This window comes from Cucurbita maxima, unplaced genomic scaffold (genome assembly GCF_002738345.1).
Source record: "Cucurbita maxima cultivar Rimu unplaced genomic scaffold, Cmax_1.0 Cma_Scf00002, whole genome shotgun sequence".
Classification (NCBI taxonomy): Eukaryota; Viridiplantae; Streptophyta; class Magnoliopsida; order Cucurbitales; family Cucurbitaceae; genus Cucurbita; species Cucurbita maxima.
In genome coordinates, this window is record NW_019272018.1 from 5745603 (window position 1) to 5761343 (window position 15741).

Sequence of the window (15741 nt, forward strand, 5' to 3'; positions counted from 1 at the left end):
CTTAACATTGTTTTTTTATGTTTAGTTTCACTTAATCTCCTCCTAACCTTGAACTATTTTTTCTGCTAATTTCCTTCATATATGTTCATGGGATCCCTTTACTCAACAAAAAAAAAAGATTGGATGTTCTTAAAGGTTCATGCAATGGCTGGAAGTGATCAAGATATGGGTGTTCACGAACCTGAAAAATGTGGCAATAATGCCAATCACCAACAAAGACCTTGCTTTGATCCTTCTTCTCTTCTTTCTCCCAAGGCTGTGCCGCCCATCTCGGTGGCAGCGGAGAGCGATCAAGCTCTCCGTCGACCTCGCGGGCGCCCCGCTGGGTCCAAGAACAAGCCGAAACCCCCCATTATTGTTACCCGAGATAGCGCTAATGCTCTCCGGGCTCATGCCATTGAGGTTAGCTCTGGCTGCGATGTTAATGAGAGTCTCTCTAGCTTTGCTCGAAGGAAGCAGCGTGGCGTTTGTATTCTTAGTGGAAGTGGTTGTGTCGTTAATGTCACACTTCGTCAAGCTGCTTCTTCGGGAACCATTGTCACTCTTCATGGCCGGTAAATTTTAAATTATTAGTTGTGAGCTAATTTAGGGAATGATCATGAGTTTGTAAATAATACATGGTCACGAGAGCTCAAGCTCAAAGTGGACAATATCATATCATTTTGTAGAGTCGTGATTTCTAACCATACACTAAACTCAAAATTAACTTAAAAGATTAATTTAAATGGATTGATTAGAAATAAATTAATCTTGTTTTTAACAGCTTTGAGATCGTTTCATTATTGGGATCGATCTTGCCACCGCCAGCACCGTTGGGGATCACCGGTCTGACAATTTACTTGGCCGGCGCACAAGGGCAGGTGGTAGGTGGGGTCGTGGTGGGCGCGCTCATTGCCTCCGGCCCCGTTGTGATCATGGCAGCGACGTTCATGAACGCGACATTTGACCGCCTGCCATCTGACGACGACGAAGTGACAGCCACCATGCATAGTCAACACTACGGCCAAAATGGGCGAAGCCACCACCACCACCTTGATGTTTCTGATCTGTATGGAACGCCACAGAACTTGATCACCAACAGCACTCTTCCGGCGGAATTATACTCTTGAACGGCGGCAGGTAGAGCCATGTCAAAGACTTAAAACTACGTCGTTCCAAGTTATTACATATGTAATTTCACAAGAACTTTTACGTTTTGTTTCATACTGTTTCTGTAAGCTTACCCTCTTGTGGCCATTCCAACAAATTATCTTTCCAATTCTAATAACAGAACGAATTAGCTTATTTCGATTTCAACTCATCCCAACAAACGATATAATCCCTTTTTTGTCTTAAGAAAGTTACCAAGAAATTAAATTTATGGCGATTTACCACACATTTTTCGAATCTCGAGATATCTACGACGTATATAATTTGAACATAGAATAATAAATTTTCTATCCTCATACTAAAATGAGAAGTAGACTATCACATGATAATAATATAATCATGTTTTTTAAAAATAGTATCATTAATCCTATAAAGGAGACAAACTCGTACAATATTATTTGGAGAAATATTTAATTTAATATAGAATAAAAAATAACATAATTAATATAAATATAAAGTACGTACCTTATTAGATACTTGGAATATTATACATATATGGTTGAGGGTGGTATTATTGGGTTATAACATATGATTATATATTCAATAAATAACATAAAAATATGAGATTTCCAAGAGTCACATGCCCCCAAGTAAGACTAAGGTCTGACACTCATTAGATTCACTAAAATCTTGGCCCAAGTTATTACTTATTGAAGAAATAAAAATTATTCTCCACCATACCTCCAAATTAATATAAAAATATGACAGCCATCAAACTAATATCATTGAAAATTAAAGCAAGAATCATAGGTTAAATGTAATGCATAAGGAAAGCTCTCTTTTTTCTTTACATAAAGTTACATTTTTACCTCCTTTATTCCATTTTATTTATTTATTTTAGTTTGGAACGATCCGAACCAACTAAAGATTGTTATACTATTCAACTAGTCGAGACAAATGTGGGAGCAAACCAAAGTCCCTATAGCAATGATAAATAAGGATAATGGTGGACCAAATCCATCTTCCTTTTCTCTATTTCAAACCTTTTTTTCTTTTTTTTTTTTTCCTCATTTTTACCATCATGGTTTTTTAAATTAAAAAATAATAAGAATAAAAAAGCAGCCTTTTTATTTATTTATTTATTTATTTATTAACATTTAAATAATAATAATAATAAATATGTAGTGGAGGAAGAGGAAGGCAGAAAGGGTTCTCTTTTGCCAATAAAGTGTTGTAGACTTTCTTCTACCTCTGAACTGCAACTTTTACTTTTCCACAGTCTAAACCCTAACTGTTTATTCTTATTTTGTGTTTTACTGTGTTTTTTCTGCTGTAGTGCTGTTGCAGGCAGCCTTTTACCGCTGAGGCGTGCTTGGTAAATACCAAAATGGTAAAAAAATATGTTACTTTTACCTTCATTTTCAATCCAATGAGTTTGTTTTCATTTCTTTGAATTTACTTTTCTAAAATAATCAGTTTTACAAATATTATTTTGTTATCTTCTTCCACAAATGTGTTTTGTTTATTATATAGTAATATAAATGTCTAAGGGATGGTTTTCGTCCCTATTCACAGTAAAAATTTATAAATTTTTATCTTTTCTTTGAATATTTTTTATTAAAATATTAAAAAAATTAAGGATATTTTTATTAATTTAGCTAAAATATAATATAATAAAAAATAAGTTACATAAACGCTTTTAACTCAATCATGAAATACTCAAATCTAGCCACAAACTCTAACGCCTAAACTAATACTATTGATATTATAAAGGATATGAAGTCCAACTATATTAAATAATTATTTATAAAAAAAGAATAGTAAGGGTAGATTATATATATATATATATTTAAAAAAATTAATTAAAAAAATTGGAATATTGATTTTAGCACGAGTGAAGTGTTAAAAAGGTTTCAGCTTAAATTGATTTACCAACGGTAAAAGATTTATGTTGGGGTAAAATTACCATTTATAGCTTTATCCAAAAAGAAAAAGGGGGGAAAATGAATATTATGATTATGATTTTTCAATCAAAGATGGGATAATTTGGGGGTTTGGGCAATCAATATGATTTAAGCCCCAAAAAAAAAAAAAAAAAAAAAAAAAAAAAAAAAAAAAAAAAAAAAAAAAAAAAAAAAAAAAAAAAAAAAAAAAAAAAAAAAAAAAAAAAAAAAAAAAAAAAAAAAAAAAAAAAAAAAAAAAAAAAAAAAAAAAAAAAAAAAAAAAAAAAAAAAAAAAAAAAAAAAAAAAAAAAAAAAAAAAAAAAAAAAAAAAAAAAAAAAAAAAAAAAAAAAAAAAAAAAGGAAAAAAAGATGGAGCTTTCATGGTGGGTGGGAATTTAAAGGGAATGTGAAGTGAAATAATGAGATGTTGCTTTCATTGCTTTAATATTCAGCCGCAAATCATGCACGCAATTCTAATTACTTTTTTTTTTACTTCATTTATTAAAAACAATTCCATACCTTAAAATTAATATAAAAAAAAATGTAATATTTACCATTTTTTTCAGTTATAACGGTGATCGATAAATTCAATCGAACGGTCAAAATGTTTTGGAATATATTAAAAAAATAATTATTGGAATTAAATTTGATAATTTATGACTTCAAAATTTATTAATTACTGACAAAACATGTGACAATATTAAATTGTATTATAAATATGTAATAAATGTTAAGTATTTCCATGTCACCATTTGTGTATGACATCATTTACTACCACGCGAGCAACCAAAAATAAAATTACATTATAATTAGTAATTATAAAGTTCCTAGTGTTAAAATAATTTATATAATTTAAAAGGTGAAATAGTTAAATTAATTTTTTTTTTATATATAATGGTTCAAACCAACTTTCGTTCTTAGATCAAGTTTTGAATGACTTTTTAGTGCGTTTTAGATAATCAGTCTCATTTGAATATTTAGACAAAAAGTGTTATAGAGATATATAGGCTCATATGGTATTTCGTACACATTCTAACGATTGGTTAAGTGAATCAATCAACTTTAAAGTGGATTTGTTGTGGGAAGAGTGCGTTATGACCCGTGGGCTAGGGACGGCTCCTCCATTGTTGGTAAACGAGAAACTTGAGGAAACGATGCACAATAGTAGTCAAGACGTTAAGACTAAAGCTTTAGTGCTAGCTGAATCTCATCCCCTATCGAGTTTAATACCTGTTAGAGATGACACAACTGAACTAGTTCAAAAAATTGTAAAATTAAATACGGACAATATCATATTAATACATCGTCTAAACTAGTGGTAGAAGAGACATGTCTAAAACCCGACCCGAGATGCCCTTTTGCTTTTGTTGTTTTTTCTTACTTTCTTGGGTTGATACATGACAGATATATATATATATATATATGTATATATTTTTTTTGCTTTTTAGTGGTCAAAGAAACACTTAAAAAAGTCTTCACTTTAGTTCGGTTGTTTAATTATCCCTAAACGACTTAGCCTCTCAATCAATTATATCTCAAACTATAAGAGATACAGAAAGGGATTAAGCAATTGGTATCCAATTCTCTCATTGCCGCTAACTCTGTCAGCCTCCATTTCGCCTTTTCTTTTCTGCGCCCCCTGCTTTCTTCTTCTTCTTCTTCTTCCCTTTGCTTCCTTTTTCGTTAACCCAGTAATCGATCTTCCCTCCATTCCTCCGCCATTGCTAGACTTCACTCATTCTTCCCCAATTTCTTTACCTAAATCGCATTCTCTTCGCCAATGTCTTCAATCCCACGAATCTTTTTGCTCTTCTCCCTCGGTTTCTCTCTTTTTCCCTCGTTTTTCTCTCTTCCCCATCCAGACCCACTTACAATCCGTCCATTTCAGGTCAACCAGTCGCCGCCAGCCACTATTCCGGCCTTCCCTGAACAATCCGACGTTCAGGGCTGCCCGTTAGACCTCCCTGATGAGCTCTTCCATGGGGTTAAGACTGCTTGTGGTCCTTCTAAAGGGGGTGTCTCCGGGGAGCTCCATCGCAGCCGTTGCTGTCCGGTCTTGGCCGCTTGGCTCTACGCTGCTTACTCCGCTACCGCATTGCAGAGAGCTGGACGACCCGGCGCAGCTGCTGGCCACACAGCGCCGTCGTATGACCTGCCGCTTCTACCGGATGACTCCGAAACTTGCGTCAGTAACTTGGATCAAGCGTTGAATCAAAGGGGAATCGAGCTAATGAAACCTAATGAGACTTGTGATGTGGTTTATTGCTATTGCGGCATAAGATTACACCCTTTGAGCTGCCCTGAAGCGTTTTCAGTGAACCAGAATGGGATTCTTGAAGGAGATAGAAATGTGAAGAGATTGGAGAGAAATTGCTTGAGCAGCGGTAATGTCAATGGATTTCCAGGGCTTGGTGGCTGTTCAAAATGCTTGAAAAGCCTTTATCAGGTGAGCAATTTTCTCATTGAACTGGAGCTTGTTTGAGTTTTAAGTGTCATTAACTGATTGATAATCTGCTTAACCTTTTGCATTGATCTTGATGAGAAATTTGCTGGGTTTGTTTCAAATTGAACGGATAATCTGAAAGGGATAACAAAAATCAAATCATAACTGGAAATGGGCCACTTGGTAGTGACTCTACTGAAGAACATGACAAACTCACGTGATCTTGATAAGAATCAAGCCTATATGACATATGGCATTCTCTGTTTGAGTGGTGAAATCTGCAGATCATATCATTGAACAAGAGAATTCATTTGATGTTCTTGATTTTTGAACTCATTTAGTTGCTTCACGTTGTTTTGAAGCTAGATCATTGTTGTTTCATTAGATTCAGCTCCAACTGATAGAAATACAATGAACTAATGCACCAAACTTCTATGATTATGTATTTGGATATTGAGACACTAACATAATGCAGCTCAACAACAAAGAAACTTTGAATTCAAGCAAGCCAGAGAACAGGACCACCAAGATGCACCACAAGGAGTGTCAGCTGATGGGTCTAACATGGCTTCTTGCCAAGAACCGAACGGGGTATATCCACACCATTACGTCGGTGCTTCGCGCTAAAATGATGAGCAAAGACGGGTCGGATCCTAAGTCGTGTACTCTCAACAGCGACGGAATGCCTCTGGCTGTCGATTCGGCCGAGATCTCAGGCAGTTCTGTGTCCACTCCAATTCAGGCATCACTGAATCTTGGCCTGGTTTGGGCTGGTTTGTTGTACAATATGATCATGTTGGTATCTACACGATGAGGTTAGAAGTGATTTCACTTAGATATTTGTAACTGTGACCTTTTCTTTTTTGCCTTTTTTTTGTGCATTGTGATTGTTGTTTTGTATTCATAAGGGTTCAGAAATGATCTTTGTTCTCTGTGTTGATTGGAAAATGCCAAATTCTTTTCTGATATGCCCTCCGGGTAACTTTCATTGCTGCTAGGTCCTTGAAATTGGGGTTTTTGTGAAATTTTTTGAAAATTTGCATGTGCAGAGAGGGCCTATTTGTTTTGTCTTTGATGGCCATTGTTCTATTATTTTCTGGCTTTTGTTTGGTGGCATTATACAGATGAAGATAAGATAGCATGCATATTTTCAGGGCTTATTTTTTCTCTCTGGTCTCTCTACAACATAAAAACAATATTTTATTATTACATTTCTGAAGTTTGAATGGTTTTGTATGAATTTTGTTTCTATTTAGTCCGGGTAGTTAGTATAATTAACAAAGGACCCGTGTTTCATTAATAATATTGATACAAATTGTGAGATTCCATATCGGTTGGAGAGGGGAACACAACATTTGACGAGTCTTAAAATCGTGAGGCAATATCTGCTAGTAGGAGACTTGATTTGGGCAGTAGCCATAAGACAATGTGCTAGCGAAGACACTTGACTTCAAATTTCAAGTTCACTTGTGACGGTGTGTCGATTAATTAAACAATTGTCAATAAAATTATTTATTAAAGGCTAAGAGTATTATGAGACATAATTTTAATATAATTAAAAAAACTAAAAAAAAATTTGGTATTTTTAAAGGTTTTTAAAGGATGGGGAGTATTTATTAAATATTTTAATATTTTGGGATATTATTAATAGTTATGTGAATATTTTTTTTATAATGGAGCTTAAAACAGTAAAATTGACCGGTTAAACAAAGACATAGAACATCCAGTATGCTACCAATTAAACACTGCCACGTATTTCCCAAAATTTAAAATGAAAAAAAGTAAAAAAAAAACGCGGCGACTCTCTCGCCTTTCCCGGCAATTCTGTAAGAGCTCTCTTTCATTACCGTTATCGTCCTCTTCGTGAGCTTCACGGTCACAGTTCCAGATGCAACCACCTTCAAATTGATCTTCCTTTTCGCCATTTTCATCACATTTTCTTCTTATTCTTCTTCTTCTTCTTCTTCTTCTTCATCTCTCTTACCATGGCGACACCGGAGCTTTCTGAGACTTACGCATGCATGCCATCCACCGAGCGAGGCCGAGGAATTTTGATCTCCGGCCACCCTAAAACCAACTCTGTTCTCTACACCAATGGTCGATCCGTCATGATGCTCAATCTTGACAACCCGCTCGAGGTCTCTGTCTATGCCGAGCACGGGTATCCGGCTACGGTCGCCAGGTACTCGCCGAATGGGGAGTGGATTGCGTCTGCTGATGTGTCCGGGGTTATGAGGCTTTGGGGCACTCATAGTGGGTTTGTGCTCAAGAACGAGTATAAGGTTTTGTCTGGGCGGATCGATGATTTGCAATGGTCTCCTGATGGAATGAGGATTGTGGCTTGTGGTGAGGGAAAGGGGAAATCGTTCGTGCGTGCTTTTATGTGAGTTTGTTTCCCTATTTTGTATTTGGTTTTCTGGTTGGTTGATGTGAATGTGCAGGAAGATAACAATTGATGGAAACAAATGAATTCTGGTGTGTCATCGCGTTGATGAGTGATAATTGATCGACTTATTGTACTCATTAAATTTGGGGACGGGAAGGTTCCTAAAATTGCTTTTGGATAACTAGGATGCAAGTTTGAGTCATGCTTCAGATGCTTTTCTGCCATTCAGTGTTCATTTTTCATTGAAACGAATTGGTACACGCATTCCCCGTTCTTTTCTTGAGGAATCGGGAGGTTTCCATGAATTTAGAATCTCCTCATTCATCAGTCTACTAATTTTGTTTGTGGATGTTGATGCATGCATGATATTCTTCTCCTTTTTCTATTGGCCCACGGAGTGAATGCCTGATATTATGTTAGGTTTCATTAATTGTAGAAAATGAAAAGCTTGCGGGGAAAATGTTTATTATTGCCTTCGTTCTCATTCATTCATTCATTTTTCTTTTCTTTTTGCCTAACTTTTATGAATAACATCGTGATCAGGTGGGATTCGGGCTCGAATGTTGGCGAGTTTGATGGTCATTCTAGGCGTGTTTTAAGCTGTGCATTTAAGCCAACAAGACCCTTTCGCATTGCCACCTGCGGAGAGGATTTCCTAGTAAATTTTTATGAAGGACCGCCGTTTAGATTTAAGCAATCTCTTAGGTTTGTTAATTGTTCTTTCTTATGAAATGCTTGCCTTGTGTATTTTTCCTCCATATTGATAGAAGACACCATGCTGAACTCCCATTGCATCTGTCACTTTCAGAGCGTGATGCTAGCAATAGTCATCTGAAGCATGAAAATTTTTTGCTTGTCTCTAGAGTTGTGCTTGATATATACTTTTTCCTTTTCTTCTCTGCAGTTTTGCAGTGTTAATATATTATAAGTCAAGTTTAAACTGCGAGGAGCTAAAATAAATTGAAGCTGAACACAAAAAAACTGCATTAATGATACTTTTCCCTGTCGTGGGTGTTGAGATTAGTTTAAAGCATTCTGGCCAATCCTACAAGACATGCTCTCAACTTTCTCCACACCCGCTACTGGACCAATACGCATATTGTTTACTTTATTCTTAGTTGATTTTTATTTACTTTGTAAGGTGATAAATTTATTCTTCTTAAGGTTTTATTATTATAACTTCAAAATTCATGTCATGTTTTAAATCCATTTTTAAAGCCCTTTATGAAAACCCTTGGCATGTTTACCTTCAGGGACCATTCAAATTTTGTCAACTGTATAAGGTTCTCTCCAGATGGCAGCAAGTTCATTAGTGTGAGCTCTGACAAGAAGGGTATATTATATGATGCGAAGACTGCGGATAAGATTGGAGAACTTTCTTCCGATGATGGGCATAAAGGAAGTATTTATGCTGTCAGCTGGAGTCCGGATGGGAAACAGGTTGGTATAGATTTTTTCTTTTGATTTTGTGCTCATTGGATGAGTATAATATTTGATAAATCCTCAAATTGTATGAAAGACAGTTTCTAACCTTCATAGTATAACTGGGGAAATCCTTGATCTTTCTTGAAATTCTAGTGAAGTTGAAAGTAAATTGAAATTACCAGACTTTGAAATGGAACTGCACAATACCAAATCTTTGATTAATTAAAGGAGTTGGAGATATCCATTTAAACCACACATACTCACCCAAATAGGTGAAAAATCTCCATTCACATGAGGAATAGGGGAGGGAGCGGGGTAATTTTCTTCCCGTTAGCTAAACGGGAATGGGGATGGGGATTATATTTCTGCTCTCCATCCTCAACCTACCATTATTTATTATTATTATAGTAATAAGTTCTTGTAATATTGAGATTTGAATTTTTAGAAATTATGTTGGTTGAAAATTTAATAATATCTTACTTATAGAATATTATTGTTTTTTTAGGATATTTTATAATTTTTTTCTTTAATTAGTTATATTATGACTTTTGCCTTCAGAAAAATTTTCATAAAGAAATTTTATTATGGTTAAACGGAAAAAAAAAAAAAAAAATCATGAGGAATTCAATCCCCGGAAAAATAAATGAAATTTTTTGTGAAGATGGGAATTGCAATAGGTGGTGAGGATGGGAGGGAAGCCTTCCTTGCCCCTTCGCACCTACGGACATCTCTTTGGATATAACCTTATTCATGTTTTCGACATAATTTTTTCCTATCATTTTTGTCATTGAATATTTATTTCAGTTTTGTAGTTCCCTTTGGAATTTTAAGAACGCAAAGAACTTTGAATATTTATTATTTTTATATATTTTGAATTAATTTATGCATCTTTGTCTCATACTTTGATGAACATGAATGTATGATTAGTTTCTCTCTTAACTGCCAGGCTTATGTTCTTATTGGAGGTATTTTACCAGTGCATATACTAATGCTTTAAGTTTCTTTTTTATTTTCTTCCCACTGTTGCTTTTAAGTGGAGGTTGGTACTGCATTATGCCTTTTGTTGATTTTAAGAGGAGGTTGGTGTTAGAAATTACGACTCTCCACGATGGTATGATATTGTCTACTTTGAGCATAAGCTCTCATGGCTTTACTTTGGGCTTCCCCAAAAGGCCTCATCCCAATGGAAATAGTATTCCTCATTTATAAACTCATGATCTTCCACTAAATTAACCAATATGGGACTCAACTCCCAATAATCCTCAACAGTTGGTTACCGCATTGTTGTTAGGTTGAGCGTGCAATGGAAGACAAACTTGTTCTGCTTATGACATGGACACCGTTTCAATTTAAAGTATTTTGTCATGGTACGTTCTTAAGGACGCCTCATTGTGAAGGAGAGTACATTTTGTTTACATAACTATTAAAAAAAAACGTAGAGCAAGCTCTTTTTTTGGCCAAGTGTTCCTTACACTATTTCCTGTGGATATTAGTTTGTGTACATGGAACTTCACCTGACTACCTCAAGATCCGAAACTACACCAATTTCTTATCATTAGACTATCAAATAAGTCAGTCATATCTGATAAATTTGAACATGTGCTGAAAATGGTGCTTCCAATTGCATTGAGATATTTATATTCTTTTTAATTTCATTGTGACTAAGCTAGCACATGTGCACCTCAATATTTAGTTGTCAAGAAAACTTCTAGGATATTGAATTTTAAGCAGGTAGTCACCATGACTTAAACCTGGTGCCTCTTAGCCATTTACATTGGCCTTTATTGACTATTAGGTCAACCTCTTGTGGTCTGTTTGATTGAGACTGATGTTCATTTCTGCACCCATGGCTATTAAGTTTGTCTATTTCAACTAAGAGTCATTTAGAAGGTAATATTACTTGACTTGATAATCTTCATCTTATTAGTTAAATTAATCGATTCATGCAGATTTCTGTCTCATGTTGTACACTAATGTGGTACATATTCTTGTATATTGTAAATGATATTGATAATTTGGATAATACTTTGTTGGAAAATAAATTAATGCCTTTTGCCACTGTCTGACATTTGCAATCGGAAGAGATATTTTCTTAACGAGACAACTTCAGATTTGAGATTTCTCTCTTTTGTGTCAGTTATTTTGTGATACACAGTATATTATGTTATGCTCTTTCTTGCAGCCTTGCTTTGCTTTTTAGTCACTTATATTTTCTGATGTTTAGTTGTGATCGTATATTTAGGTGTTGACTGTCTCTGCCGACAAGACAGCAAAAGTCTGGGGGATATCTGATGAGGGTAATGGGACGTTAGAGAAAACCTTGACTTCTCATTGCTCGGGTGGGGTTGATGATATGCTAGTTGGGTGTTTATGGCAGAATCAACATCTTGTCACAGTTTCTCTTGGTGGAACTATTAGTTTGTTTTCAGCCAGTGATCTAGATAAATCCCCTGTCATCTTATTTGGACATATGAAAAATGTTACTTCATTAGTTGTTCTTAAAAGTGACCCTAAAGTGATATTATCAACTAGCTACGATGGCCGGATCATTAAATGGATTCAAGGTATTGGATACAGTGGCAAGTTGCAAAGAAAAGAAAATTCTCAAATCAAATGTCTTGCAGCTCTTGAAGATGAACTTGTTACGTCCGGTTTTGACAATAAGGTGAGTGATTACGTTAAGTTGAGCAATACATAATGTGTCTGCCAATTTTCCCTTTTTTCTTTCTTTCCTTCTTCCCATCTTAGAAATGGTAGAAACTCTTGTAAAAGAAGGCGTTTTAACTTCTATCTTTTTGTTTCTTCCTTATTGAATAAAGGCCTGTACTTGCTGTTCTTTTTTCTCTCTTTCAAACTTCCAGGTATGGAGAGTTTCCATCAAGGATGGTCAGTGTGGGGAGGCAGAGGCTATTGATGTTGGGAGTCAACCAAAGGATTTGACTCTTGCTGCTGTTTCTCCTGAACTTGCTTTGGTTTCAATTGATACTGGAGTTGTCTTACTGCGTGGCTCAAATATAGTGTCAACCATCAACCTTGGGTTTACCGTGACAGCATCAGTACTTGCGCCTGATGGAAGTGAGGTTATTGTAGGTGGGCAAGATGGTAAATTACACATTTATTCCGTCGCAGACGACTCCCTCACTGAAGAAGCAACAATTGAGAAACACAGAGGAGCTATTAGTGTGATACGCTACTCCCCGGATCTTACAATGTTTGCATCAGGAGATCTCAACCGAGAAGCTATTGTTTGGGATCGTGCAACCCGAGAGGTAGCTTATCAACTTCCTAAAGTACTTTGCTTTTTACTTCTGGATTGAAATTGTTTTGAAAGTCTGGGGAGTTGAATGGAAGAGTAGATGAGATGTGGGTTTTTTCTTATACCAGGATTTGTGTTCTAATTATTGCCTGCAGGTGAAACTTAAGAACATGTTGTTTCACACTGCTCGTATAAATTGCCTCGACTGGTCTCCTGATAACACAAAGGTTGCGACTGGTTCATTAGATACATGTGTCATCATTTATGAAGTTGACAAGCCAGCATCCAGCCGTCTAACAGTAAAGGGAGCTCATTTGGGTGGGGTGTACGGACTGGCATTCACGGATGATTACAGCGTGGTGAGCTCTGGTGAGGACGCTTGTGTTCGTGTTTGGAAATTAGATCCTCAGTGATATCTGCTGGATAAAGAGATGTCCAGGTGAATATTTTGAATTGCTGGGTTTTGTTTTTTTGAGCTTTTAAGTTTCTTTCATTTAGTGGACTAGAATGCTGGATTTTAAGAGCCTGCTTCTCTTGTTTTTTTTGGTCATTGAGGCGCACCCGGTTATCTTGATAGAATGATGATGCTTTGAGCTCGTTGCAGCTTGAAATTGGTTTTGCTTTCTCGTTGTTGGTCTTCAAAATTGATTTTTTGTACAGTTTCAATGATGATTATGAGGTATGATAGCAGCGAAGAATTTGAGTCAGCTGCAATGGCTAATGTTTGATGGAACTTTTTGGTTTTCAGCCAAGATTTTTGATTCCATTTTCTTCTGGCCGCTGTTAATGATGGTAGTGGAAGGGGGGTTGTTTATTCTGCCAAGTGCTGAAGTGTATAAATAAATATGAAGCTGTATTCATTTAAATATTCTTTTTGGTATACTTAGTTCATTAACCTATTTGTAATTCGTTACTAAATGTTCAACTGCTTGGTCAAATAATGCAATCACGTGGGATGATCTGGAGGATGAATTGGTGTTGGATAAGATTTACTTTGTTTCTGTGACATGAATTGATTTGTTACTGCCATCAGTTTTCAAGAAAAACATTATCAAACTAACTCTTCAAGATTGTGAGTAGAATTGATTACCAAACAAATATTATGTTTGTCCGAGACATGTTGTTTGTGACTATGTGTTGGATGTTCCGGTCAATGCTAGTCCAGAGTGTGTTGCTCATGACCGTTTGTTCATTCCAAACCCTTTTACTTACTTTTATGTTAGTTATTTACTATTTCTTGTTTTACAAATATGGGAGTATATGACCGATTGTCAAAATTATGTCTACATTTACCCGGACTAAAATGTTCTAAAATGTACTATTGAGTATGTGATTAGTCGTCAATTCTTTATACTCGAGTTATATCTATCAAAAGTTATGGTTGTTGCTTATTTGCATTTAGCCTATAAAATCGATTTCTAAACATGCTCAACTTTCTCTATCCCCGTTTTCTAAGAAACGGGCCTTTAAGGCTTGAGCATACATCGCCGTACCAACAATCCAAATGAGAGAACATAGAGAAATAGTTACGTAATGAAAATTTGAGGGAAAATTTGGCGGTCCAAAATAATTTTAACATTAAAATTAAAGTTTAAAACCTTGAAATTTTGATAATGAAAAAAGAAATCAGAGATTTTTGTTGTGCAAAGATTAAAATAAATACACTATTAAAAAACACAACTAATCTTAATTTCAGAAGCGACGGGTTCGGTTGGGTCACCGGCTTTTGTCAAAACCGGACCGAACATCGTGCAGTCTCCTACTGGGAAGCTAGTTTTAAAGTTAGGAATGCGTATACCTTTTTATTATTTTCTTTCTGTATTTACCTTTCCTTTTTCATACACCTTTCAATGCTCACTTCACACATATGTATATATATGCATTTCAACAAAACAAACCATTGCAGAAAACATCAAAAACCAAAATACAATTTGGAACCTATAAAAAGTTACGAGCATCAAGTGTTTTTATACAAACATAAATTATAGAAAGACCTGATTTCACGCAAACCAGAGCACAACATTAGTTTCGTCCAGCCATGCCCTCAACCAAGGCAGATTGATTTCTTGGAGAAGAACAGTCGGCCTTACAGATGGTTTTTTTCTACAAAGTATTAATAAAAATACACCTTGAAGGCCAGAAGTTTAAGGTACAGCGCAGCCACCATTTATGGCTTTCGGCTAAGCAATAGACATTTATACGAAACTTCGGAACCCTTAATTCAACAAACATCAATGTCAATTGCTTCAAGAACTAATATAATATAACTCAGAGATGATAATGCAGCACCATCAAAACTTTATAGATGGAACTAAAATGCTTCTTCAAGGAAATATTGAAAAAAAAAACTGTTAACTGGGTTTGGCATATCTCAAAGAAAAAACATTGTTGACCTCAACTCAAAGTCATCTTCAACATTAAATTAAAAACCAAATGATTCTGCCAGCAAAACTCTAAAGAAAATTCTAAAGACCAGTACTTGTAATCAAGGTCTGACAAGTTTTTCTCAGAATAGAAGCAAAAAAAGAGCGTCTGGAAATAATATAATCGATATTTCTAGTAGCGACCAATGCCCCAAACTCTAATCACTCCGTCTGTATAGCCACTAAACAATGTGCTCCCATCTGCACTCCAGCTCAAACTTGTGCAGTAGATAACCTGCCCAAATCCAACACGAAACTTCAATCAGATACAGACCAAGACTTTCATCTAAGGAAGCAAAGTTGAAAGATGGGAAGTTCCTTAATATAAAACTTGAAAATCCATAGAAAAGAAGACTACGTTTGTTCTCATGACATTCTAATCAAATGTTCTTTTACGAAGAGCCACAGGACGTTCTATTAAAGACTCCCTATACCACCATTTCAATCAGCATCGATTTGAGAGGAAGTTTTCAAACTTGTGTCTTAAGGGTGCACCGAAAACAACAAAATGTATTTGTAACTTCTTCAAACACCAAAAAAAGGACAGTTGTCACGCATACTGATCTATCTATGAAGATTTCATAAAATTGACAAAAACTACAGCATGTGACTGTGAAATGTGATAGACTCGACTTTATTCATCACATATAAATCATGTTACCGAAGCATTTGTTCGGTTTGATAAGCAGAATCATTCATGAACGCATTTCCAATGGCAAAAAAAAAAAAAAAAAAAAAAAAAAAAAAAAAAAAAAAAAAAAAAAAAAAAAAAAAAA

General features: G+C 35.3%; 4 protein-coding genes across 6 annotated transcripts in view; 3 read left to right on the forward strand and 1 right to left on the reverse strand.

Annotated features, from left to right (window-relative positions):
* The first annotated feature begins 115 nt into the window (after positions 1-115).
* LOC111495589 (AT-hook motif nuclear-localized protein 16-like) lies at positions 116-1185 on the forward strand. The gene is made up of 2 exons (XM_023145697.1): positions 116-554; positions 764-1185. The coding sequence occupies exons 1-2, from the start codon at positions 124-126 to the stop codon at positions 1107-1109; spliced, it is 777 nt and encodes a 258-aa protein (XP_023001465.1). The 5' UTR covers positions 116-123; the 3' UTR covers positions 1110-1185.
* A 3361-nt stretch (positions 1186-4546) lies between these two features.
* Positions 4547-6443, forward strand: LOC111498281 (uncharacterized GPI-anchored protein At4g28100-like). Its single transcript, XM_023149409.1, has 2 exons — positions 4547-5478; positions 5951-6443. The coding sequence occupies exons 1-2, from the start codon at positions 4813-4815 to the stop codon at positions 6287-6289; spliced, it is 1005 nt and encodes a 334-aa protein (XP_023005177.1). The 5' UTR covers positions 4547-4812; the 3' UTR covers positions 6290-6443.
* Positions 6444-7295: 852 nt separating this feature from the next.
* LOC111498161 (actin-interacting protein 1-2-like) lies at positions 7296-13422 on the forward strand. Of its 3 annotated transcripts, none has more exons than XM_023149299.1 (7): positions 7296-7858; positions 8405-8566; positions 9115-9301; positions 11529-11951; positions 12148-12555; positions 12698-12981; positions 13098-13422. In XM_023149299.1, exons 1-6 carry the CDS (start codon positions 7461-7463, stop codon positions 12953-12955), a joined length of 1836 nt encoding a protein of 611 aa, XP_023005067.1. In that variant the 5' UTR covers positions 7296-7460; the 3' UTR covers positions 12956-12981; positions 13098-13422. The 3 variants fall into 3 exon arrangements, with proteins under 3 accessions (XP_023005067.1, XP_023005075.1, XP_023005058.1); XM_023149307.1 differs by having other exon boundaries at positions 13204-13422; XM_023149290.1 differs by having other exon boundaries at positions 12698-13422.
* A 1460-nt stretch (positions 13423-14882) lies between these two features.
* Positions 14883-15741, reverse strand: part of LOC111498290 (guanine nucleotide-binding protein subunit beta-like protein) — a 2423-nt gene continuing 1564 nt past the window's right edge. Inside the window, exon 2 of the mRNA XM_023149421.1 lies at positions 14883-15200. Within this exon, the coding sequence (XP_023005189.1) occupies positions 15099-15200 (102 nt within the window). The 3' untranslated portion in view covers positions 14883-15098. The remainder of the gene's footprint in view (positions 15201-15741) is intronic.